Below are 27,564 nucleotides of genomic sequence, written 5' to 3' on the forward strand. Positions count from 1 at the left end.
CCTTGTACAGTATTTATCTCGGGGCATATGTTTGTTTAGAGGGACACAAAAAATAGAAGGAATGAACAACAGGAAATGCCTTATTCACTGTCTTTCCCTGTTTTTAAGGAGATGGGCAAAGGGAGTTTTCTCATTGGCTTTGGACAACGTCAGAGTATCATCATACGATTTTTCTAAGGACCCTGAAAATGTTGAGGATATATTTTTTTAAAGGTTGGGCATTTTTCCTACACACAGCATTATCTACACTGTGTCCTTCATTCTGTAAATGTCACAATGAAGAAATAGTTTGCTCAGATAGAGGAATTCCCATCATCCCACTGGTTCATGGTTGGAACTCATTTGCAAAACGTCTGAGTTTGACAAGGAACTCCATCAACACAGTTGAACCTAAGGCTTTTCTACACTACCCAAATCTGACCAGTTTGGACCTGGGATCCAATTCAATATCTTCCATTCACTGTGGATCATTCTATTCTCTGAGTGGTCTGACAGAGCTTAATCTGGAAAATAACAAGATCTCTTCACTTGAGAGACAGACCTTTTCAGGAGTGACAAGTTTACTCTCTTTGGATTTACATGGCAACCAAGAGTGTGATGTTAAACAGGGTACAGTTGATGGATGAATTCATCTAACAAGGCTGAGGATCAGTGGCAATGCCCTTACAGTCCTGCATCGAGGGCTCTTTGTTGGTTTAAGATCGCTGGAGACCTTATACCTTGAAAATAATCAAATCGCGTCAATGTCGAGAAATATATTTAAAGGACTTGGACGTTGACATGAGCTGGATCTCTCTGGAAACAATTTGTCATGGTTTCCAGGCAGTGTTTTTAAACCTCTTTCATGACTGTCAGCTCTCCTGCTGAATGATAATTCCATCATGCAAATCAAACACACACACTTCAAATCCCTGGTGGGAATTAAAGGCACTGTCTTTGAGCATAACATGCTTTCTGAGATTGACCCAGGCGCTTTCAACAAGTTATCAAAACTGGAAGCCCTGAGGCTGAATGGAAATCATATCTTGAAGATCGGGAAGCATGTGTTCAGTCTCTGTACTCACATCAGGGAGATTGACCTCAGTGACAATTTAATCTCCACGATTGAGGATTCTGCTTTTGTGGGTTTAACACATCTAAGGGTTCTGAAACTGAACCGCAACATACTCTCGCACTTAAGTCCAAAGGCATTGGAAAGCCGCCTTCAGCTGTCATATTTCAGTCTGGATGACAACCCATGGGACTGCGACTGCAGAATACTTTACCTAAAAAGATGGCTTGAGAAGAGCAGCAACAGACGTCTCAGTGTTTCTGTGAGGTGCTCTCAACCTGAACCTCCGAGAGGGCAGTACCTGGGTGCCATAAGCAGTGCATTGATCCAGAGCAACAACAGCATGTGCAGTGATGCACTCCCCCATGTCAATTCCGGAGCAATCGCCTTTGCCAGCAACACATGGCTGTCAGAGCTAAACATTGAGGAAATACAGACACACAAGACTGCTACTCCTGTGGTGATCATCAAAAATGCAAACAAGCGTGATGTTTCAGAGTTACAGTAATAGCCAAATCAAACAGCAGCTGGAATCCCCTTAGAAACAGAACAATCCAATCAATATCAGTGCAAACCACAACTCCGACCAAAGTGTCCCCTGTGGAAATTACAGTCGATGATGCATGCACCTACAATCAGGTGATCATCAACATTTCAGCACGGATAGTCATCTTCAGCCCTGCTGTCATTGAATGGAGGTCGGCGAAAGCTGACAGACAAAATGCGTACTTTAGGGTAATATACGACCAGTTTGATACAACAGCTAAGTTCAATAGGTTCATCAATGTCAAACAGGGCACAGTTTGTAACCTCGGTGACCTACAGCCCTCAGTGTCGCTCGTGAGCGAGTCTGCCATGTAGCCTCGCGTGATCTCTGTCTTGGTATCATCACAGATGCTGACGAGTTATCAGGGCCTGAGCCTCACACTATAATATTGTACTTTAGTGCTACCAATACCCTGGTTATTATTGTTGTCCTAATTCTCTTTGGGATATAGAGCCTTCACACTGAGGAAACACTGAAGCAGTACTCTGCTGATGTTCTCTCAGAACAGAAGTATCTCCTGTGCTATGCGTGCTGGGATTCCAATGTCTTATCATAACTCTGGCATTCAAACGAACAGTTCCCACACTGGCACTTATCCGAGCTTGATGCCATAGAGCTGCCATCTGCACACTAAACATATATCTATCTACATGTTACCGTACTCGGGTGGCCATTACCCTTCATGATCATATTATTATATGTTTATTACATACTGTATGTCAAATTGATCTATCAAAGCATTGAATTATCTGTTATATTTGTCATTGAAACTCATCTTTCACTGAATGTTTGCTGAGTCTTGAGGGGGGTTGTTGTAGGTCTTTCTGTGCTCACTGACCCACACCAAAACTCATTGCACAATATCCACCAGGTGGCAGAAGACACCACAATAAACTTGCACAGACTCGTCTCAGTCAGCAGCGGACACTGTTTTTCCCCTCGGACATCATTGCACATGCGATAGAAGAGCGCAATATGTACTGCAACATGTCTTTACCATGCTGCGCAACGCTACTCAGCTCGGCAACAAGAACAATGGTGGTAGGGTGACCAGCGGCGTCGGATTCCATCTTTAAGTACAATAAAGAAACAAATCATTAAATGGTGAAATGGTCCAAACAAAGCATGTTTTGAGTCAGAAAGAAGCAACTATCTAGTCTGCACAACTGGTTATACCCCACATGCTTTATGCAGATACACTACATGACCAAAAGTATATGGACACCGTCTGGTTGAACATCTCATTCCAAAATCATGGGCATTAATATGGAGTTGGTCCCCCTTTACTGCAATAAAAGCTTCCACTCTTCTGGGAAGACTTTCCACTAGATGTTGGAACATTGCTGTGGGGTCTTGCTTCCATTCAGCCACAAGAGCATTAGTGAGGTTGGGCATTGATGTTGGGTGATTATGCCTGGCTCACAGTCTGCGTTCCAATTCATCCCAAAGATGTTCGATGGGGTTGAGGTCAGGGCTCTGTGCAGGCCAGTCAAGTTCTTCCACAGCGATCTCAACAGACCATTTCTGTATGGACCTTGTTTGGGCACGGGGACATTGTCATGCTGAAACAGGAAAGGGCCTTCCCCAAACTGTTGCCACAAAGTTGGAAGCACCGAATCGTCTAGAATGTCATTGTATGCTGTAGTGTTAAGATTTCACTTCACTGGAACTAAGGAACCTAGCCCGAATTATGAAAAACAGCCTCAGATCATTATTCCTCCTCCACCAAACTTTACAGTTTGCACTATGCATTAGGGTAGGTAGTGCTCTTCTGGCATCCGCCAAACCCAGGGCCGGACTGCCAGATGGTGAAGCGTGATTCATCACTCCAGAGAACGTGTTTCCACTGCTCTAGAGTCCAATGGCGGTGAACTTTACATCACTCCAGCTGATGCTTGGCATTGCGCATGGTGATCTTAGGCTTGTGTGAGGTTGCTCGGCCATGGAAACCCATTTCATGAAACTCCCGACTAACAGTTCTTGTGCTGACGTTGCTTCCAGAGGCAGTTTGGAACTCGGTAGTGAGTGTTGCAACCGAGGACAGACACGTTTTATGCGCTACACACTTCAACACTCGGTGGTCCCGTTCTGTGAGCTTGTGTGGCCTACCACTTCACAGCTGAGCCATTGTTGCTCCTAGACGTTTCCACTTAAAAATAAGCAGGGCAGAAATTTGACAAACTGACTGGTTGGCAAGGTGGCATCCTATGACGGTGCCATGTTGAAAGTCACTGAGCTCTTCAGTAAGGCCATTCTACTGTCAATGTTTGTCTATGGAGATTGCGTGGCTGTGTGCTCAATGTTATACACCTGTCAGCAACAGATGTGGCTGAAATAGCAGAATCCACTCATTTGAAGGGGTGTCCACATACTTTTGTATATATAGTGTATATCCATGGTTACCTGCTTGACATCTCTGCCTGTCACATCTCCAACGGTGCCAGTAGACAAGGAGCTACATGGTCATCGGGCCAGGGGCCAAAACTCCTCAATGTTCTTCTCATTGTGCCGGTACATTTTCTGGTGGCGGAGCAGTGGCAGAGACTCCCTGCCACACCCTTACAACTGGCCTTCCTTTAGATGTTAGCTCTTTATTCCCCTACTAATTTCCTTCATCCTCAGCCACATGCCCTTTTCTGCCTCTTATGCCAGCTCTTTGGTTGCCTCAACAGATAATAAAATAAAAATCCAGGAGGCAAAAATGGATTTAAAGAGATAAGATTTATTACGTCTTATTTAGGATACTGTACTTTATACATAACTTTCACAAGTTACAAGTTTACTGTCAACACAATATCACACCCCTTTTAAGCAGTTAAGCCGGGGTAAAATAATTTACAAAACCTTTCATAAACTTAAGACCAGCTAGTTATAACTCAAGGTGAAACATGTTCAATGTTACTTACTTGACTGAGACATTATTAAATATCAGTTTAATTCTCTCAGAGAATTATTGAAATCATGCTGAGAGCACATAAGTGACAGTACAAAAAACCTGTTAAATAAAAAGGAACAAATGATATCTGAAACAAAATGCAGGTGTGTCTCGTTAAACTACACAGTAGTAAGCCAATACATTTAAAGAGAAAAGGCAATTTGATACGAAATAATTGTATGATTTGCAAACTACAACTATTTGCTAAAATGTCACTAGCCTTAAAAGCAGTATAAGATCAACATACACATATATCATTGATTCCTCATTAAGTTTCTGGCGCAGCAGTATGTGATTCTATTAGTGTTTTCAAAGTTACTGTACTACGCAAGGCAAACAGAGCCTTCGTTTTAGGTTGGAGGCCAGTAAAGGTTCCTCAAGTTATTTCTTTAATAGAAATAAAACTTATTAGGACTCTAATACATGATTTTAAAAAGTATGACATCTGGAAAAAAATCACAATGTATCAGTAATGATGTTATTTACATTGTTTCCTAAAAAGGTCATATTCTTAAGTAACTTGAATATTTCCTCAAGTGTTCAGAGTCAAACATCAAAGCAATGGACAAGTCACTTAGTAAGCAGAAACATTATTCAGAAGAAACAGATCTCCTATACCAACAAATGATGTACATGGAAACACTCATAATTCTAATGACAAATCAGTCTGTGTCATAAAATGAATGGCACATGGTCGAGTCAACATGTTTATGTAATGTAAGATGTACTGCAATCCTACAATCACTGGTTCATGAAACAATCAAACTACAAATGGAATGTTGGTCAAAGAACGCACATAGAATTCGACCCAAGCTCCTATTTTACAAGTGCAGGCAACTCTGAACATTTAAACCACATGCTACCGGCAGACGTAGCCAAACTAAATCACTCACATAAACGTTGTCAGTTAAAATCTGATTTAACCATTGAAGTTTTGTAATGAGACAGGTATTAAAATCTACCTTAGAAAGCTGCCAGTACATCTTATTGGAACAATCAAAAACACTAAAAAAGTTAAACCCTTCATCTGTTATGTGCAAAATGAAAAAGGCAAAACAATTAAAGTGTCTGCTCCTTACGTCTTCTCACCATAAAATAAAGATATAAAAGGCCATTAAAAAACAAATACATTCCAAGTGAGCCACAACACACTTTGGTAAGGTCTCATTGACAATGCACTGATTCAAATCATTACAACTTCAAAGTTCACAGAGGTCCAAAACAAAAAGGACATGTGTACACAGTCAATAAATCAATCAAATGACTAGAAAACAAGGTGGAAATAAGACAATCATTTCAATCTTCAAACCATTCGTAAAGGGCCTTCTTTTGCATCTTTACCAATTTCCAACAAACCATTACATTGCATTCCAAGAAAATCGAAAGAAACAGAAACCAAACAATGAGCAAAGACAGTATAGTCCAAACCGAAGCTGAGTGAGAGTTCCTTTCCCCTACAGAGGCAGCAGTGAGGCTGGGCCACTGCCTGCGGTGCGGTGGGGCTGATCAGCTTCCTGAGGGCTGAGTCTGGATGGTGGACAGGGCAGCGCCCCGCTGTGCCTGGCCATCCTCTGTGCTCTGGTCTGCTGTGGCAGGGGCGGAGGCAGCAGGGGTCATGGAGGAGGAGCTGACTCCGTTGGAGGTGCTAACGGAGCTGTGCTGGATGGCCTCGTTCTGGGGGCTGCCTGGGACTGACATCTCCTCACAGCTGTCTTCCTTCTCAGATGCTGCAAACACACACACACACACACACACACACACACACACACCCACACACACACACAGTAAAAAAAAAAAGCCTGTTACGGCTTTATGGTTTGATCATCACCTATTTTATACAGTACATTATTGCCGCAAAGGTGCTTGTTAAAGTAGACGACTCACTTCAACAAAATGCAGCCTATATTCATTGCACTATGATCATATTCCAAAATAGGATCAGGAGTAGCCTCTGTTGGCCAATCTATTTAGGACTAATATGTATATCCTAGGACATTTTGTTAATACTACTTACTGTTTTTTCTGCTCTTAATTAAAGTTCAGTTACAATGTCAATTTAAACCAACATCATAAGGGGACATTACATTCTGGGGCATGTGGCAGTGTTTCCCACTCCTCACTGCGTTCTCATTTGTTTTTTGCTACCTTGCCAACTACTGCAGCGACAGATGATTACAGCACCTGATTTTAATGACGCTCACACTGGAGAGTATGCAAGACTTGGAGTCGAAATGCCACCAGCTGTTAGGCAGTTGCATTGAATTAATTGGATCCTGATGGAAAAAAATCCTCTCTCATGCTCCGACTCAAAGGAATGAGGAGGACCACTATGATAATTAATATAGCTAATGATATGAAGTCAGTTGAAATGGCACTAAGTAATTAACGATTGGGCTTGGTATTTGAGAATGTGAGACACAGACTCTATAATAAGAGTTTGCAATAAAATTGCATTTAAAAGGCCCTGTGTGTGTGGGGGGCTCCCTTCGCATTCGTATTGATCAGGCTTTGATCAGATGATTTAGTGCAGGTGAATGTCAAAGCACCGTAAATCGCTCTGCCATTTCTCCCTGCATAAGGTCGATCCCCTTGTAAATCAGCCTTTTTGTTCCATATTCCAGTGTGTATTATTACTCCTAATGGCATTAAGCACAGGAGCGGAAGGCGAGAGTAGACTGCTGATATATTATCATATGCAGCTTTACTAGCTACCCAGAGCAGCCTTCACCATAAGCAGATGGACAGCTCGGTGTGCCAAGAGGAAGCATGGTCTGGCTTGTTTGTAGGGCAGGCTGGGTAATATCCTCCCACCTGCTGTAGCAGTGTGCCTGGGCTGGATGAGGAAACATGTTACCAGACAGGGATGGAGGATGCTGGGGGCCTGGGGGACCACTGGTATTGGGGGGACTGTAAGGACTGGGAGAAAACACAGAGTAGCTGAAAAGACCTCTGTGCTGAGGCAACACCATGATGGAATACTTACATGATCTGCCTTATGTTGTCACAGTATTGACAGTATGGGTCGTTATGAATAAAACGTCACAATAAGGTGCAAAGCGTTCGATTTGTCTGCTGGGGGGCAAGGAGACCCGAAGCTCCGCTAAAACCATTGACAACAGAGCCGTTTTCAAGAGATTGATAAATAAATGTTAACTATTTGATTGTAATATCATCGCCCCTTGAAAAGCGTAGTCAGAATTTCACATTTTCGATTATTCCATACAAAACAATAGTGCACATTTAGCTCATGCTTTTCATGATCAGTAAACATCAACTGACCATGTAATTTCAGATACGTGAGGGTAGCCACCATTACTTGGATATCTGAGTGATATAAACTAAAAGTGAACTATACCTGACAAATATGAATGGTTTAGCTTAATTTCCCATCGTACGTGGGATCTGCCTGTCAAGCAGCAGAAGGGCACATTGCAGTGGTGTAAAGTACTTAAGTAGTACTTTAAAGTAATTTTACTTAAGTCGTATCTGTAGTTTACTATTTATATTTTGACAACTTTTACTTCACTACATTGCTAAAGAAAATAATGTACCATACATTTTCCCTGACACCCAAAAGTACTCGTTACATTTTGAATGCTTAGGAGGACAGGAAATTGGTCCATTCACACACTTATCAAGAAGACATCCCTGGTTATCCCTACTGCTTCTGATCTGGCAGACTCAGCAAACACACATGCTTCTTTGTAAATTATGTCTGAATGTTGACGTGTGCCCCTGGCTAACCGTAAAAATGTATTTAAAAAGTCTAGTTTGCTTAATGTAAGGAACTTCAAATAATTTATACTTTTGATAGATAAGTATATTTTAACAATTAAATTGACTTTTGACACTTAAGTATATTTAAAACCAAATACTTTTACTCAAGTAATATTTTACTGGGTGACTGACTTTTACTTGAGTCATTTTATTAGGGTATCTTTACTGACAATTGGGTACTTTTTCCACTACTGGCGTATTGCCGATGTAACGTTACTGTTAGCTGCTAATGTTACCTTGCCAGCTACCGGTAGAAACTTTGTACAGTTGGCTAAACATTGTGGTAAGTAGACCTAATGTACTTTTTTCTTCAATGTAGGCTCACCCAGTGAAGTTAGCTAACATTATCCCATTATTTAATGTTTTTAAATAGTGTTTAATCACGATTGCTGCTGACAGACATGATAGGCTACATTGATTGATGGACCACGTGAAATTGGATGGCTAGCTAATAACATATCACATCAACATGGCTAGTTAAGTTCACTTTCAGAGGATAAACTAAATGGCTACATCTAATTATTGTTCGATTTGCTTGCCATCTATAGCGGTGATGACAGTAGTCCGACTGACAACTTTCCCAGAACGATGTCAAGCTCTTTCCAAAAGCCTAATATCTGATGACGCCAGCTAAATGACACGTTGTTTGCTTTATAGCTAGGATCTGGCTTCCCTCACGTACAGTATATGAAAATACTTGATCAATTGATGGTTTACTGATTGCTGTAAAACTCTGATGATAGAGCTAAAATGTGGAATAATCGGAAATGTGTAGTTTTGACTATGCTCTTCAAGGAGGCGATATAAAAATCAAATAGTTAGTTATAAAATGTATTTAACAATCCATTGAAAACGGTTTTAGCAGAGCTGGGGAGACTCCTTGCCCCCAGCAGCCAACTCGAACGCTATCGTAACGTTTTATTGATAACGACCTATAATATAGTACGGTAGAGGCTTGTATCATCTCACTCAACCTCACCTTTCAACAACAGAATGCTTCCGTAAAGTGATGGTATCACAAGATGAGGCTATATTTCTCCATGGTATCAACTAGCTGCGAGCGATCAGCCTTCGCTGAGGTCTAAGATGGGAAGAATCCTCAACAATATGTAAGAAAGATGACCCAATTCATCTGCAAATGGTAGTCAAAACAATCCAGACAACCAAATGAGCACAGTCGGTGACAGGCCAATATAGCCTGGGAGTCATCAGTCCTATAATGCATGAGGCGTGTCAGCGACAGCGCTATGGTTAACAATAGGGATGTGGAATGAACAGTGGCGCTCGGTGACCGCGGCACCTCTCATCGAGAAAGCGCCGCAGTCTTGTCAAGCTCTCCGCTATAATGGACTCATTTTGGAGGCAATCATTGTCAATACAAGTCAGCGGCGGACTCCTGAGCACTGCCGAGACGTGGCTATGCGTACACGTTCTGCATATCGGCCCATCTAAAGAGAGATGGTGAGTTATGAGCACAAAGCTGAGCTGACAAAAATCTAGAGAGGCAAAGGGGGCTGAAATGGTGGAAATTAAAAACTATAGCCTGTTCTTACAAAAGTGCTTACACAGTGACTGGCGAAACCTGGCAGCCATTAAGTTTTACAACGAGCACCTGAGGAACAGGCACTTCTGGGCAAAGTGAGTCAACCATCGCCTCCCAGACAGCCGTTCTACTGACAACAGCAAATTGAAACTAAGAGGCTGCATAAGGCAGACACTATGCACAGATTTGCACATTTCAAAAGGCATCATTAAAGAATAAAAAGCTAAAGACTGATGCCTTTATTCTTCATTTAGGCTTCCATAATGGCACAGGTGAAGCACATTTAAAACAATATGACTTGAAATGACAGCTCAAAACAGATGACTTGCAGGAGACAAAAAAGGCATATGAATAGACAAACTTCTCTGAAGTTTTTCCAAAAACAGAAAATGGCCTAATGTGTCCATAGCTCTGGAGATGTCGGGGCTAGGCGATGAGCGAGACGTGTCCCTCTGGCGAGAGGTTAGCAGGGCTCGTTTTGGATGCATTTGCAGTGCGGCCTGGGGCTGAGGATAATGGAACATAACTCACTGTGATAGGCAGATTTCTTCTGCATGGCGGTTACAGGGCAATCTTTATGAGCCAGAAGAAGCTGCTTCAGCCGAGCCACTTCATTTCTCAGCAGGGTGACTTCACTCTGCCAGAGAGGAGGGAAACAGACAAAACACACACTCAAAACACAAAATGGCGACTTGACTGACTGCCACATACTTTCAAACAGATACCCGAGTCTGATAACCATGTGTATTGTATGCATTGTATGCATCTCTGATTGAAACATACTATATTTAGGCTAAACCTTCACCATCCCATGAGGAGCATGACCTGTCAAACCATCAGCCATCAACGACTGTCTCGATGAGGGGCTGTGAAGTGCTGGATAAATCTTTGTTCACATCACAACAGCCAGCATACACACATTCCCCAGTTCTGAAAACATCCAGGATACACACATTCCCTAGTTCTGAAAACATCCAGGATACACACATTCCACAGTTCTGAAAAAATCCAGGATACACACATTCCACAGTTCTGAAAACATCCAGGATACACACATTCCCCAGTTCTGAAAACATCCAGGATACACACATTCCCCAGTTCTGAAAACATCCAGGATACACACATTCCCCAGTTCTGAAAACATCCAGGATACACACATTCCCCAGTTCTGAAAACATCCAGGATACACACATTCCCCAGTTCTGAAAACATCCAGGATACACACATTCCCCAGTTCTGAAAACATCCAGGATACACACATTCCCCAGTTCTGAAAACATCCAGGATACACACATTCCCCAGTTCTGAAAACATCCAGGATACACACATTCCACAGTTCTGAAAACATCCAGGATACACACATTCCCCAGTTCTGAAAACATCCAGGATACACACATTCCCCAGTTCTGAAAACATCCAGGATACACACATTCCCCAGTTCTGAAAACATCCAGGATACACACATTCCCCAGTTCTGAAAACATCCAGGATACACACATTCCCCAGTTCTGAAAACATCCAGGATACACACATTCCCCAGTTCTGAAAACATCCAGGATACACACATTCCCCAGTTCTGAAAACATCCAGGATACACACATTCCCCAGTTCTGAAAACATCCAGGATACACACATTCCCCATTTCTGAAAACATCCAGGATACACACATTCCCCAGTTCTGAAAACAGCCAGGATACACACATTCCACAGCTCTGAAAACATCCAGGATACACACATTCCACAGTTCTGAAAACAGCCAGGCAGTGAGGAGACTTTAGCTACTATTTTCTCAGTACCCAAAACCATTCTGATTTTATTTTATCCTTACAAAGGGATAACCACAAGTCATTTCTCTCTCCTTGTCTGTCTGTATGAGAGGCCTATATGACCATTACATTACTGCAGAAATACTCATTCCCACCCCCACCAATCCCATGAAGAAGAACAGACACAGGGAAAGGTAGCTAACTGGATAATGGATGGCAAGGTGAATAAAGTATGATGCACTTTTTCAATTATGTTGCTCCTTGCGCTATAATTACGGCTCTTTACTGGCACCCGACCAACACATTTGTCAGAGGTGAGCTCTTCCGATTGTCAGCACAACTTTGTGGATTCTGCTGAGATTTACACTCCCGTGTCATTACAGTCCCCATGGGAGCTGGGGATTCTGCATGCAGTAAAGAGAGGCCACATTACGCTGAAGGTGACTTTCACTGGAATTAGAGCAGCCGGGGGCCCACAGAACACCCTATGGCAGATTTAGACTCTTTCTGTTCTCCTTTAAAAAAAAAAAAAAGGACTATGGCTGCTTAATCTATTTGTCTAAAAGCGGCCAATTTATGTGAATCCAGATTATGGATTCACATAATGTGAGACAGATTTTAACAGCTGGTAAGAGCCCTTACACATCTCTACCACACCACGCTCACTACGCAGCCATCTCTCATTACAGATAAACAACCTAGTTCCCACTGCGGCTTTGTGAAGGCGCTCATCCTCTCCACCTCTTCCTCCAGGTATTCCCTGTTGATTATTATTATTATTATAATATGTTCCCTGTTCTTATAAGAGCTCTTTGTCACCTCCCACGAGCCGGGTTTGTGACAAAAACTTACACTCACTCTTATGTTTAATAAATGTATCGTATAGTGTGTGTGGCAGGCTTACAATGACGGTAAAAAAAAAAAACATTTGAGAGTGCGCTGACCCTGGTGCTAGAGGGGTTACGCAGCTGGAGGTTGAATGCTTGAAGGGGTACGGGACTATAAAAAGTTTGGGAACCACTGGTTTGGATCAGCCCTCCAGTGCAGGTGCAGCCCACAGAGAGAGAGATTTTAGCATGGCTACAGGGAATAGATGTTATGGTATTGATAGATGTTGGGTGGCCCCAACAGGCAGTGTTTAGCGACTACTTTGATTAAACTACCTACCGTATTCCGAATACCATAAAGACACAGGTTTGTTGGTATGATGTGGAGGAATCTAGCCTAGTATGGATTACACAACCAGACTGCTTGTTATTGTTACTACGGCATTGGTGGAACAGCTAAACACCCAGGTCTGATGAGGTGCACTATTACAACCAGGATGTTAAACCCGGGAAAAACCCATAAATGGCTGCATTCCTTATCCAATTAATATGCATCATGTTGTCATACAGTAGGATAAAGCATGGCGGCCTGAAGAAGTTTAACTTGTTTCTAAGTTTGTGATTTAATAGAATGGGAGCAAATGGTCCTTTCCTTCCTGACTCGGAGGCCGGGAGCCCTGTGGGTTGCTGCCTGTTCTGACACCTCATTAAAAAAGCCCGTTAAGGATGATGTTATAGTAATCGTGCATCATTAGGGCCCACTCCGCTGATCAGCTGGGCCAATGTGTCAGCACGGGAGTTAGAACTAAAACCGCACCGCTGATTAATGCCTTCATATAAAAGAACACTTTCATTCTGTGACATTCAATTTTCGCCCCGCGACTTCTTCCGTTCCTCATAGTTAACAGTGGTGCTCTCTGCGACCCCATCCTTCCTCAATCCCCCTCTCCGTTCCTCCACCTTCATCTGCTTGCGTTCATTTAACGCTTAGCACGTACACCGATAACCATCAAGGGTGACAATCAGATATTGTAACAGAAATTCATCACAACCCCCCCCCCCCTCCATTTAATTCCCCCCCCCCCATGTCTTACTTTTCCTCCATGGACAAAGAAGACAGCAAGCAAATAAAACAGCACATCTCATTTAATTGTGTGGAACGCCGATGTGCCGCACCCCGGATCACACTTATCAACAGAGACAACAGTCACATGAACTGTAGAGAACTTGTCAGCGTCAGATCCTAATTGCTTTCTGCAAAATGAAGGTTCAAAAAGACACCTTTCCCTGAGAGATTTTAGAGGCCATCCAGTAAACTGCTGAGACAGAAGCGAGGACACGCTTGTGTGCGGCTGACATCTGGAGGATACAGCTTTATTGACAGGGATGTATCGGAGAATGGGGGGGCTCGCACGCCGCCCGCTGTCACACCGCAACTCCTCGTAATAGGCTTTAATGACTTCATCACCGCACAAGGGGAAAAAGAAAATGCACACACACACGTACACAGTAGAATCCCTCATACCTGATGCAATAAGCAGTTACTATATGTTAGACTGAGCCAAGGTCTGCATATACCTGTAGTTGTCCGTTCATAGAGTTGAGGTCCTCAGCCTTCTTCTCCAGCGAAGACACCCAGACCTTCCTCTTCTGTCTGCAGCGGGACGCCGCCGCTCGGTTGCGTTCCAGGAACTTGCGCCTCTTCTCGTCCGGGTCCTCGCTGGTGGCTCTGCGCCGCCGGCCCCCTGTGTGCTGGGCAGGGTGCACCTTAGACGCCTGGCATGGAGAACAGAATGCGCGGCACAAATTCATCAGAACCAACCTATCAAGCTCTATAACACATAGGCTATTCACATGTATCGCATGGCTAATGTAATGTTCATCATAATCACTAGTTATTGAGTGGGTAATACAAAATTAATATATTAATACCCTTAAAAAAAAAGGTACTTCAATGGCTAGTTGTGGAATAGCCTAATTTAAGCATAGCGCCCTCTGGTGGCCAGTTGTGGTAGTGTACTCACAGGCGTCTCAGTGGTGGAGGTGGCAGGCTGCTGGAGGGTCTGGGGGCAGGGCTCCTCAGGCGGGGCCGGGGAAGGGCCAGGAGACAGAGATGGGGAAGGGGCCACGGCCGGGGCTGCAGTGTGGGTCACAGCACTGCTCTGGACATCACCAGAATCTCCATTGGTTACCTGAGGGAGCTGCTGGCTTAGTACTGCCTTCAGCTTCTAGAGGAAGAAAACAACACAAGAGCACATGAGCCACGAGACAACACCTCTCTGCAATGTAGGGATGTTCCGTTTTGAGTTGAAAGTCATGAACATAGTCTTGAAGTAGACCATTGAGATACAAAAAAACAAAACAAGGAGTTGCAAAAGACGAAACCAAAACACTATATTCTGTATGATGGGAAATTAGACATCAAAACAAAGACTTCCTCCAGTAATGTTACATAGGAAATCTAATAGCTGTCACGGCCAATATCCTATTCCCCTGATGAGCTGGGGATGTCAACTTGTCAGGGGAAGCTCTGCCTCTTGGGTGTGTTTATAACACACCATAGTGCCCCCCCCCCCCCCCACCCCCCCCCCCCCCCATCTAGAGCGCCCAACCCCCTTCTCTGTCCCTGGGCATCTGTCAGACAAGCCATAAAACTAGCTAACAAAGTCACCAGGAACACAGACATCTACAGTGCGTTAAAGAGACAAATAGATATACAACTACATCCTTCTAATCTACATGTAGCTAGTCATACGACATACTGGGGAATTTAATCGCATGCCAAATCCATATTTGTAATTGTTGATGTTTTACATGAAAATCTACGCAACACACTTCACCCATCCTGCATCTCGATAAAGGTGACAGACAGTAATTTAAAGCCCAAATCCTCCACCATCAAACAGTGAGTAAACAAGCTGAAGGTGAATGAGCCATCTCAACCCATAACAAAGTGAGTGGGAATACATTTACATGGGAGAACAGAGGAGCACATTATTCTAACAACTACCTTTTGCCAGACCAATCTATCTACCAAATTAGTTTATCGTGTAATACCCTTCCAGAAGCTCTTCTGGCAGAAACAAGATATTATTCTCCTGGAATGGCCCATAGAAGGAGGGAGAAGCCAGTCAGATTCATATTTCATTTCTGCCACAGAAACCTCATCAGTGTAATAACCCTCCATCTCATGGGTGTTATTCAACCATCTGCTGCTATATTACTTATCTTTATTTTGCAACTAATTAACAGCATAATCTTCTAAATTCAGCAAGTTAATTATCATTATTGTGGTCTTTGCAGCATCATCAGTCCTTGTAAAGCGCCGTCTCCGCGCCCCCGGAGAGCAGGGTGGGTGGGGGGCTGGCTGGGCGGGGGGCTGTTTTCTTGACGTGGGCTCATTAGGTGTTTGCTGATGAGCTGAGTGTGGTGGTGGTAAGGAGGGGGGAGGGGGGGGGGGGGGGGGGGGGGGCACCGGGGGTGGGGGGTTCGCAGGTCAGCCAGGATTCTGCTGAACAAAAGGTTCCATGCAGGGTGAGGCTGACTTAATGTGCCTCTGAGCCCATGCCAAGATGCCCCCCAGCTGGCTCTCGGCAGAAGCCCCCCTCCGGCTGGCCTCGGCGACGGCGTGTTGAGCACAACGCTATCTCTGCGTTTGTCATCCCTGCGCCCCGCGAACCCAATAAACCACCCCTCACCCATCTTAAAGTCCCCCCCCCCCCCAGCCCTCCTTGTAAAGCTTTACCTGTTAATTTTCAGAGGTGCGGCGTGCTGTGAGCATTTACAGGTTCTGTGATACGTGCTTCATCACCGTGCCAATGATCTACCTAACAACGGTCCATATCTCTGCCCTTCAACCATCACTACTAACACAAAGGGCCAGAGGCTAGAGACACCGCTCATCCACCCTGGTTGAGGCATTAAAGGGATACTTCGGGTATTTTGAGTCAGATGAACTCATAGATACCGTTTTTCATGTCTCTGTGTCTAGTCTGAAGGAAGTTAGAGGTTTTTTTGTGAGCCAATGCTAACTACCGTTAGCGCAATGCCTGGAAGTCTATGGGTATCTACTAACATGCTGGTATCCACAAGACTCTGGGGAAGTAGATAAAGGGCGTCATTGCCCAAATCCCAAAGTATCTCTTTAAGCCAGGTCACGGTCATACACCATTCACTAGCATCTGTAACACATACTCAACTTTAATGGCAATTTATATCAAATACAAACTGCTAACATCATTGCAAAACACTTGTTTCTAGTTCCCTCTTCTGGTTAAAGTAAGGAACTACAGTACAGACATAGTAGCTACAGTATTGGCATGAACTACTATTGTACATAATCCAAATGTAAAATTACTTTGTGGATCAATTTGACATAGTTTGGGGGAATTTCAGGCATGCACATATGCACAGAACCCTTGACGGGATGTGTATGAGACAAAGACATTACCAGCTTAGCTTCTGATTGGACGGCTTGAGGCGAGGGCGGTCCAGGGATCCCAGGGACGTTAGGCACTACGGTGACGGGTCTGACAAGCTGACAGCACAGACACACACAGAGACCAGCACAAGGAGAATTAGTCTCTCCCAGTGAGAGGCAGGCAGCCCCCTCCCCTCCCAATATGTGTGCAAAACACACACACACATACGCACACACAGCGCCGTACGCTCAGAGTTTTCCTCATACCTCAGCCTCATTAGGCTGGATGGCCTGTTATTTTGTGGAGGCAGCGCCACATGGAGATGCACCATGTACGCTAATGAGCTCCTGCCTGCCTGTGTGGAAAGCATATGGACAGAAGGGCTAAGCACAGGAGAGGGATGGAGGGAGAGACGAGCTGGAAGGCCAGAGCCGGGTCTCCTCTACCGTCTCCGCACAACGAGACGGATGGAAAACGAGAGAGAGGAGAGGAAAGGGGATGAAGGGAGGAGGGGAGAGGAGACCCAGCAGTGGGATCTCTTCCTTTCCTCGTCAGTGGCTCCCCACAGACTGGGAGAACGGAGGTCTTTTCCCCGCTGCGCCGCCATCAGGAGATAATCATCTGCTGCTCAGTGTTCCACACAGACAATCAGGGCCAGAGAGAACAAGACAGGGACCCTGTCTGTCTATCGTCACCAGCCACACGTCGCTCTGGGGGAACTAGGGACAGGGAGATTTCTATAGGGCCTAAGATATGGCTAGATTAGCTAATGTCCTTAACGGACACTGAAGCATAATATCCAGGGGTGGCATATTAATTGATTGCAACATATCCAGTCTGCCAGAAGTCAAGTGTGGTGATTCAAATTGTACAAGGACAAATGGCAGTGAGGCACCCTGGACTGGAACATACAACCGTTTGGCCTACTCACTGTCTTTGCCAAGGTGACATACAGCTGCTCTCTTCTAAGGCCCATTAGTTCCCCCATCATCCCCTGCCTGTCCAACGTATGCCAAAGACACTAGTGCCAAAGTAGTAAATAGTGAGCCTGTTCTAGGGGCTGAATACATGGCATTAACTAATCACGGGAACGTGGATTTAGGTCTAGTTAAAATGGGCCTAAGCGAATGTGCAGCACACTAAATCCATACATTTAATATACACCTTGGAACTCCATAAAGCATTGAGCGTGACATGCGATACTTACAGGAATTGCGGTTGGAATATGTACACTAGAAGCGATGGTTGCTGGGATTGCGACGGGCATGGTTTGTCCATTAGGCAGCTGAAAGAGTACAGGAAAAGTTCCAGAGACTGGACTGGAGGGGAGAGAGGAGACACTATGGGTTACACAACAACCAGCAAAATAATATCTAGTCATGTTACATCGTAAATTATTTCTCCTTTAAGAAAGTTATACACTTCACACTACAACAAAGAAACACAAAACAGACACTCAAAGGAACATAAGGTAACGTAAAATGGACAGCAGAACTTTGTGGATTTGTACTCATACAATATGGTAGCAGTATTGGTCACTGACAACAAACCAAAGAGCATACTTTTCAATGAACCATCTTACCACAAAATGCAAAACTATAAAAGACACAAAACATAATTACAAAAAACAAATTAAGCAAAAACACACCAAAAAAAAGTTATACAAAAAAAATCAAATAATTAACATGTTTTAGTTACTTACACTATTGGTCTATTAGAGGATGGGACTTGGGTAATTACAGAGCTAGATGTTGGCGATGGGAGAGCTTGCTGTATAACAACACTAGCGTCTGAGGTTGCTAGGAGTACATTTGGGACTTGGAGGGATGCAGGATGGACTATAGTAGAGGTTGGCAGTGAGGTCGGCTGCAAAGATACCTCCTGAAAACACCATACGAGACCTTAGCTGCATTAAAACCTTCAATGACAACCTTTCTCTAGATTTCAACTACGAATGAATGCCCTAGTTGTGTGTCATTCTTATAGTACAGATTAAAAGATGGATTGATTAATAACTGCTAATAGACAAGGATCTGATGTACAAAATATAAAAGGGATTTATTTATCCAAATAATTTTTTGCAGTTCTGGTACTACTGTGTACTATTTTGGGGAAGCAGTGAAACTATCAACCAAAGCACTGCAGAAGGGAATCAGTGTTTCAGTGATCCCAGTAAGAGCTCTTAGTCTATGATGAAAATATTAAAAGATGCTGCAAATGAGCATGAGGGTAAACCTTATCCTTAGATGGCAAAATAGTCAAAACAGTAGTTTAACTGTTACATTGGGTGGTCATTTGAGGGTAATTCACTCTGAGCTTATTGCAATGTTGTTGAGCAACATCTCTGATAAGCCATCCATTGGAGTTCATGGACACTGTATTAGCACAATTATGACACCACATCTGCAAAGTTAGTCTATATGGTAGAAAATACAATTGCTTTTTCAGCAATCAGGGTATTGTCCGACCTTCAATGAACCCTTTTCAACAATAAATCAAACTGTTTGGGTTGAATATAACCCTGGCTGTTCAAGTGGTGAGACAATAGTTGTTCATGTCCAAAAGTAAAGATGTAGAATTTCCCTACATATCAACTGATCCACCAGGATATCAATGTATGAAGTATACCAAATCCTTTACTTTGTCGTCACTTGTTGTAGATTCCGGATGGGGCAGAGGGCTGCCCCGATGTGCCTCCACAGCTGAGTGGTCCTCAATTTTATTTTGTATGATCATTGGTGTGGCAAGAGGTGACAGATCCAAGGGCATCTGCATGTCAGAAACAAATATCAACAGATCAGATCTGGAGCAACCTGTACTACCAAATGAGCCTTAGCTTTGATAGCATCACTGAATAGTAACTACTCACCTTTTTGAGGTCATCCTCAGCAGCTTTTTTGAAGTCATGCTCAAATGGACTGGTAAGCTCATTGAAGAGTCCCACTTCCTCACAGTTCTTCAGAAAGCGTGTAGGTGTTGGTGTTTGGTCTGCAACACAAGACAGGGTCTCTCTCTCTCTCTCATACCACTTGAATGAATACTAACATTTAGTCATTTAATTGTGGGCTCTTGTAGTGCTTACCAGCAACGATGACACTGTTGTCCCTTGCTGGACCAAACTTGAGTGTCATCTCATGTTTGTGTTTGTGGACAGCCAAGTGGTCTTCGTTTGTAAATCGCTATGGAATGATGAAAATGTATAATTTACAGATAACACTTTTCATATATAACCATCAAAGACAAACCAAATGGACTTTAAAAACATACCTGACCACACCCAGGAGCAGTACATAAGAAAGGTTTGTCATCACTCATATTCAGGAATTCCTTTTATACCCTGGAATGCAAAATACAAGTAATGATTTGCACTGTAGTAAGTAGAATGTCCCAGATCAATGATCATCACCATATAGAAGGCTCTGTCAAATATTGTATCTGCTTTAGGACTTTGTGTGGGGACAAAGCTTATTGATAGCAAGTTGGCAACTGTCCCTTGTAAATGCATGGTCTTTCTCTGAGTCAGAAGAAAGAGTGAGAGATATCCTCTGTCTATGACCAGCAATATCTATCAAAATGAATAGTGGAAACTCGAATTATGACAGATGACACAACTGTATATTTAACTATCAAGATAGCTACAGCATCACTAGCTAGCTAGGTAGCGTTAGTTGGGTAACCTACAGCAGCAGTAGCTAGCCATTATGAAACTGACAATACAACATTTCTGACTAGACTATTCAGCTAGCGTTGTCCTTATATTGAAGACAAACAGATGAAATGCAACAATTTAGCCACAACATTAGACACAAACCTTGCAATTTAAAATGTTGACAAATTCAGCACGAGCTAAGAAAACAATGTGGGTGGTTTTGTTTACACAGCCCCTCACCATCATCAAGCTACCAAGCCCTATCCATCCACACCGCCCATTTAGGCAGGGTAGCATCTGCAAGCATATCACCGTCGCCATATTAGCTCTATTTATAACTGCTAATACAGAAAGGATCTGCATTTATCACAGGCCAATAATTTTTATTCAAGCTTACATCCCCACGAATGCCAAGAAATCGTTACATGGGCGATATTTTCGTGTACAATCACTGTCAGTTTGTAGACACTTACCCACGGGCTCAACCCTTGATATCAAAATCCCACGTCTGTACAAAGGTCTCGCGAGAGCAGCATATTTTCCGTATACGTCACTTACTTCCTACACACCACAGCCACAGAGAAGTAGTCTTTGCCACCGCCAGCAATATAAAAGTGCAGAGAAATCAGTTCACAATACAATTTACAATATACTATTTAAATTATATATTTTCCTTCAAAGCTAGTCACGAGATGCTGTTATAATGCCAACAGAGATGTGGTGCATACAACAAATGTGCTGGGACATTGCCACATCCCCAATACAAAAAAAAGCACAGTAGCAGACAAAATTGTCCAGAATATTACAGCATCCAATCTTGAATAAAGTCCTTGAGTAAGGGAACAATCCATAACGGAGTCCAGGTGAAGAGAGCAGGGTCTTCTCTTTGGTAGAACAAACTACAACGCTGCTCAAAAGCAGTGGGAGGTGGAGCCCACCAGAACAGAGAAGGGATAAGAAGCATCCTACATACCCCCAAGGGTGGGGGAAGCCAGGTGACGAGTGAATGGTATTACCATCTGTAGGATGGAGAAATTAACTCCACTGGAAGGCAGGTATACACACCATGGTCTTGTTCAGATCACACAAAATAGTAAAACCTAAAAATAAAAAAAACTGAAAATGTGTATTCTTGCTGTACAAGTTCAGGTAGTACCATCCTGTTTTTAAATGTTTTCTGTGTCTTAAACTGGATGTGACATCCGGGAGCTGGGGTATGAAGGGTGACCATCTCCAGAAAATACATGCAGATCCCTTTTACATTTTCTTTGTGATCTTTTATGGCATTTTTATGAGAACGTAACCATCGTGTTAAATACATTACAGATCCAATTTCCTCCAGGCCCATCCAATTTGACAATGTACCTCTAGTGTTCTTAGGCGCATTGAAAGGCTCTAAAAATCTATCACTAAGGGATAAACCAACTTTATGCAAGCTTAGCTTGAACCAAACTGTAATAGTTGTTTAGGGCAATCATGTCATGATCTCCAGGCTTTTTGACAGACTAAACACTTTCATGCAGAGAACGTCCAAAATAATCTGGACCACTGACCACTATTTAGCACAATCAAATTGTGGTCTAGATTTATTTAATGCCATTTACAAGAGCAAGCGCCCACTTGCTGCCTACTTACAGAATGCTATTGACCTGCACTTGAACCAACATCAACGTGGACCCACAGAAGCGAACATATGATGCACTGAAAATGGCAAATGCACCAGACTGATTTACATTAAGCAGTTCCTTTGTATAATCCCATGTTGATATTCAATAGAAGCTAGTTGTCTTCTTGATTGTGGCGAAACATGATTCCTTACATAGAAAACATACTGCCATATGTTAACTAGTCAAATACATGCATTTTAATTATGTAATTTCTTACATTTTTACAATACATGTTTTTGTTATTTTGAGTGTTGGACAGACTTGAAAATGTACATTTCCATGACACCAACACGGAACAATTTTGGTAGCCACGATAAAATATGTAGTCACATCTGTAATTACAGTTTCTATAGACAGATTTTTTTACATAGCAAACAAGATTAAGAAAGCAACCATCAAACAGAATAGGCCCATGGCTTCAGACAGGGCGAATCCCAGGATAGCGTAGGAGAAGAGCTGCTGCTTCAATGATGGGTTCCTGCAAAACAGAACAAGACAAAACCATTATCAGACCATTTCATGTTAAATCTGTTTGAATCATAGTTTTTCTAAAAGCTGACATTGACAAGCACAGATCTAGTACTCAGCTTGTAGCAGTGGACTTACCTGGCATATCCAATGATGAGACTGCCGAACACTGTTCCAATTCCAGCACCAGACCCAGCCACTCCGACTGTGGCGGCTCCAGCACCAATGAATTTGGCAGCGGTATCAATGTCCCTGCTCACAGCACTGGTCTGGAAGCCTCTGAGAGCTACCTGGGTGAAGGGGCTCTGTGGCATGAGGGCTACGTTTCTCTGAAAAACAAACATCTCCTTAGTGATGGGAAAAGAACTCCAACAACAACTATTAAAGGGATTGACAAGCTTTGGAAGAGCATAAGGCCCTGCACTACAAGAATATGTTTTTCACCTCTGTATTGACCTCAGGCCTGGACAGCATAGAGGCAGACAGGGGTCTGTAAAGAGCCCGGGAGCCAGCACGGACCTGCACCAGGAACAAGCACAAAACAGTGAAAAAAGCAATAATATTTTGCCTGAGAGCCTACACAGGTGATCTTGAAGGCAATAAAGAAAATACAGATGTTAAGGTGCAAACATAACTGTTCAAAGTACAACAAGTGGAGGCCCGAGGGATGTTTCCCCTCTGTCAAAGGCAGCACAAGTGCACCATGGGCCGTGGGAGGCACCTTGACAAAGCTAGCCACTGTCATTGAAGTGGTCAAACGTCAGAGCCGTACTAAGACATGCATAACCTAGTAACAAATTACAACAACTGCATTCCCATTAAGTCATCAAAATGCATTTTCAATCAGGATAAATGTAATATTCTTTCCTCAACACCACTGGATACAAGCCTAAAAAAACAACACTCCTTTTACCAGCTGAGTGCACTTAGCACAAGCTAGTGTCATACATTTAACAGTTAACGTACTAGTAAAACTAGCTATAACCTGTTAACCATGTTGTAGCTAGGTTTCACCTGAACCTGCAATGTTTCTGGCCAAACATGACCTTGGGCAAATATCCCCGAACACACACAATAGGGAATACGAGAGCTCAACAAAATATGTCACTAGTTAGCGTTAGGTAGCTACTGATAGACTTGCGTGCTGAAGAAAGCCAAGTGTCATGTTGACCTTATTCATAACTACCTAGGCTATAGCTAACAGGCTACCTAGCTAGCTCCTAGGCCGGGTCTAGACTCAGAAGTGCACAAACCGCTAACGTTAGTTAGGGAACTAAAATAAGAGCCTCTCACCTAATCAAAGTAACTACTTATATCATGCAAAACTTGGAGAGATATGGCATTTCATTGCAACTAACGTTAGCTTATTAGCTAGCTAATACCCTTGTCAGGCAGCTCTATTCAAGTTCAAAACAGGCCCGTACGAATACAATGGAGAATATGAGTACAGATGTAATAAAACATCGGTTTAATCAGATTGAGTAAAACATACAAATAAAAATACTCACCAGAGCCGGCGTGGAGACGAACTTTGCACAGGCGTACATTATCAAGTTAGTCTGTTTTAACCTGGTCGGTCAAATTTGATTGAAGCCGGGTCTTTCTGCAAAGACAACACAAATATAAGGTCAATGGGTTTTAAAATGCACAACGCTGAAAATAATGACAGTCCAATGCACACAATAATCCGTACAACATGCACCCCCTCACTTGTATTGTGCTAGGTGTTGTTTTAAAGAAGGATGAAACAGGATTTACAATGGACAATGTCTAACATATCCCTCTTACCGACTGCAGAAGGTCGAAGCACAGTAGAGAAGTGCGAACGCGCATGTCGGTGTTTATAGATTCCCGGATGAAGCTTTTGAACAATGGAAGGTCATTTCACTATAACTTTATTAAACCAGTTCAACGTTAGAATTAAACCGAAAGAAACCATGAATGAAAAACCCTGTACAGTAATTTTCAGTGACAAAGATTTTTCTAGATAATTGACCATGGAAATCCATCAGAGCTCCCTGAATGACACGTACAGTATGTAGGACTTTTATGTATACCCTTTTTAATAGGTTAGGCCTATTGTCTTCAATATTATCTCAAAACCAATACATTCTAAAGAAATAGCACAAACAAGCAGAGGAAGAATCAACTTATTTTCTTCAGAACGTCTGGCTTAAAGAATATCAACATTAGACAAAAATATGATTGAATGGTTGATATTGACAGAACTAGGCAATCAATGATTGGATTATTTAAGCCTACTTTTATTTAGCTTTACAGTATATGCTGAATTAGGCAACAAGTCCAATTGGCACCAATTCTACACGTTGTTGTGCATATTATAGCCTGCCTAGTTGCTCATCTTGAGCGTCATCTTCATAGGCCAGGTGATACAGGAATGCATGTATTGTATTCATTCATTAATTCATCCATTAATTCATTAAGTAATTAATTCATCATGAAATCAAAAACATATTTTGATGTACATATAAAATCATATACTATTTCTCCCCTGTTATACAACTCATTGAGTAGACAGTGCCTTCAACATTTCATCTAGGCCTATTCTTTCCAGTGCATCTGTTGAGGTGTGAATTTAACACTACCCAGAGGGGATGTCCCAGAGCCCTGTCTAGGCATCTCTCTGCTTGGAGGTGTAGCTGCACACCAGGAGGATTTGTAATGTTGATGAATGGCTCGCCAGCAGCTGGGGCTGGAAGGTAAAGGTAATGAGGATGGGGATCGAGCCCCTCTTTGCTGCCGTACGATTGCTCTAAGGGAGGAATCCCCCACTGGTTCCTCAGGTATGATCTTTGCAGGTGCACAGGGGGTTGAAGTCACAGCCTCTAGATCTCATGAGCACAGTGTAGAATCAGTCCTACTAATGTAGCACATAAACCTCCAACGCCCTATGGAAATGAATGAATCAACAGTCACTGAAGGATCCATTTCATTTTTCATCTCACTGCAGAGCACAGATTAAATAAGAATACATGTATTTATACAGAGTACAGTAAGTAGCACTGAGTTGGAGTGCATCTTGATCAACCAAAGGTACAATTCTATAATTGCATTTAGATACATACTGGTATATTTAACACACAATTTAAGTAGTGGAATAATGGAAACTGTAATGGGACATAAGGTACATTTTTTGTTCCAATCAATTGCATCCAACAATTATAATCATATCATGTTAGATGTTATGTCTATAGCTAGTTTCAAGTATTTCTATTTATAGGGATTTTACATCATCATTATTACAGAATTTATCACAGTGTCATGCACCATATTGTTACATATTAATAAAAAAATCCATGTCCTATGGGCCCAGTGGAAAAATAAAACTTTCTCTTGATTTCGCCTGTCAGATAGGATTAAATACATATATAAATAGAATGAATGGATTAATCATTGCCTTGAATGGGGAGTCCTGCTCTATTCATTCTATTTTTAGGCATTTAATCCTATCCGATAGGCAACATTTAGATAACTTTTGAAAAACTAGGCCCAGGTTACACAAAATAGCCAGTCCGCTGTGCTTTTCCTGAGCGTAGTCAGTGGGATTAAAGTCCAGCAGAGGGTGCAATTGAGGCTAATGTGATGGCTGTGACCGTCGCCTTTGTTATCAGCAGGGTCGAGGACTTTGGTTTACTACAGGAACGTCATAGGCCCACTGTTCTTCTCACAGTTTTGCAGTCATTATTTTTGACATGACCATATCCACTGAGTGAATTTTATTTTCCATATTCCAAGTGTATTTAATTGATTCTTAAATGATACATATGGTATATACAAGTAAATGACAAAATAAAGGAAACACCAACATTAACTGTCTTAATAGGGAGTTGGGCCACCACAAGCCTGATCAGCTTCAATGCCCCTTGGCACAGATTCTACCAGTGTCTGGAACTCTATTGGAGGGATGTGACACCATTCTTCCACAATAAATTCCATAATTTAGTGTTTTGTTAACAGTGGGGGTGGAAACTGCCTTCTCAGGCAACCGTTCAGTTGGGTTGAGATCTGGTGACTGAGACGGCCATGGCATATGGATTACATCGTTTTCATGCTCATCTAACCACTCAGTGACCACTAGTGCCCCGTGGATGGGGGCATTGTCATCCTATGGGGGCATAGCCATAGTAGCCAAAATAATGGCCTGCCCAGCATGACGGGACATTAATTGCTTAATTAACTCAAGAACCACACCTGTGTGGAAGCACCTGCTTTCAATATACTCTGAACAAAAATATAAAAGCAACATGCTAAAATGTCAAAGATTTTACAGAGTTACAGTTCATTGAAGGAAATCAGTCAATTGAAATAAATTAATTAGGCCCTAATTTATGTATTTCACATGACTGGTCAGGGGCACAGCCATGGATGGGCCTGGGAGGGCATAGACCCACCCACTTGGGAGCAATGCCCACCCACTGGGGAGCCAGGTCCAGCCAATCAGAATTAGTTTTTCCCCACAAAAGGGCTTTATTACAGACAGAAACACTCCTCAACACTCCTCCTCCCCCTCCTCAGACGATCCCGCAGGTGAAGAAGCCGGATGTGGCAGTCCTGGGCAGTTGTGGTACCACATGGCATGTGGTTGTGATGCTGGTTGGATGTACTCACAAATTCTCTAAAACAACATTGGAGGTGGCTTATGGTAGAGAAATTAACATTCAAATCGCTGGCAACAGCTCTGTTGGACATTTCTGCGGTCTGCATTCCAATTGCACGCTCCCTTAAAACTTAAGACATCTGTGGCATTGTGTTGTGTGACAAAACTGTACACTTTAGAGTGGCCTTTTATTGTCCCGCGTACAAGGTGCACCTGTGTAAATGATCATGCTGTTTAATCAGCTTCTTGATATGCCACACCTGTCAAGTGGATTGATTATCTTGGCAAATAATAA

General features: G+C 42.8%; 2 protein-coding genes across 3 annotated transcripts; both read right to left on the minus strand.

The window, feature by feature from the left end:
• Positions 1 to 4,300: 4,300 nt before the first annotated feature.
• Positions 4,301 to 21,778, minus strand: atf2 (activating transcription factor 2). The gene is made up of 12 exons (XM_014173311.3): positions 20,990 to 21,778; positions 20,135 to 20,204; positions 19,950 to 20,046; positions 19,737 to 19,855; positions 19,508 to 19,636; positions 18,570 to 18,748; positions 18,075 to 18,186; positions 16,897 to 16,983; positions 14,471 to 14,674; positions 14,025 to 14,222; positions 10,385 to 10,490; positions 4,301 to 6,260 (listed from the first exon to the last, which is right to left on the minus strand). Exons 2-12 carry the CDS (start codon positions 20,180 to 20,182, stop codon positions 6,040 to 6,042), a joined length of 1,500 nt encoding a protein of 499 aa, XP_014028786.1. The 5' UTR covers positions 20,183 to 20,204; positions 20,990 to 21,778; the 3' UTR covers positions 4,301 to 6,039.
• An 8-nt stretch (positions 21,779 to 21,786) lies between these two features.
• Positions 21,787 to 24,506, minus strand: atp5g3 (ATP synthase, H+ transporting, mitochondrial F0 complex, subunit c-3). 2 transcript variants are annotated; one of them, NM_001139711.1, is made up of 5 exons: positions 24,362 to 24,423; positions 24,160 to 24,254; positions 23,096 to 23,170; positions 22,790 to 22,980; positions 21,787 to 22,661 (listed from the first exon to the last, which is right to left on the minus strand). In NM_001139711.1, the coding sequence occupies exons 2-5, from the start codon at positions 24,196 to 24,198 to the stop codon at positions 22,547 to 22,549; spliced, it is 420 nt and encodes a 139-aa protein (NP_001133183.1). In that variant the 5' UTR covers positions 24,199 to 24,254; positions 24,362 to 24,423; the 3' UTR covers positions 21,787 to 22,546. The 2 variants fall into 2 exon arrangements, with proteins under 2 accessions (NP_001133183.1, XP_014028401.1); XM_014172926.3 differs by lacking the exon at positions 24,362 to 24,423 and adding an exon at positions 24,440 to 24,506 and having other exon boundaries at positions 22,075 to 22,661.
• Between the last annotated feature and the right edge of the window lie 3,058 nt (positions 24,507 to 27,564).

This window comes from Salmo salar, chromosome 25, assembly GCF_965601325.2.
Source record: "Salmo salar chromosome 25, fSalSal1, whole genome shotgun sequence".
Lineage (NCBI taxonomy): Eukaryota > Metazoa > Chordata > Actinopteri > Salmoniformes > Salmonidae > Salmo > Salmo salar.

Excerpts from the sequence above, each read along its gene's own strand:
- atf2 (XM_014173311.3), bottom strand. The coding sequence starts at position 20,182 with ATGAGTGATGACAAACCTTTCTTATGTACTGCTCCTGGGTGTGGTCAG. Across the intron at positions 16,984-18,074 it reads ATATTCCAACCGCAATTCCT|CTTGTCAGACCCGTCACCGT; the intron begins GTAAGTATCGCA and ends CTGTGCTGTCAG. Across the intron at positions 6,261-10,384 it reads GAAGAAATCTGCCTATCACA|CATCTGAGAAGGAAGACAGC; the intron begins GTGAGTTATGTT and ends GTGTGTTTGCAG.
- atp5g3 (NM_001139711.1), bottom strand. The coding sequence starts at position 24,198 with ATGTACGCCTGTGCAAAGTTCGTCTCCACGCCGGCTCTG. Across the intron at positions 23,171-24,159 it reads TCGTCTCCACGCCGGCTCTG|GTCCGTGCTGGCTCCCGGGC; the intron begins GTGAGTATTTTT and ends TTCCTGGTGCAG. Across the intron at positions 22,662-22,789 it reads CTCATCATTGGATATGCCAG|GAACCCATCATTGAAGCAGC; the intron begins GTAAGTCCACTG and ends TCTGTTTTGCAG.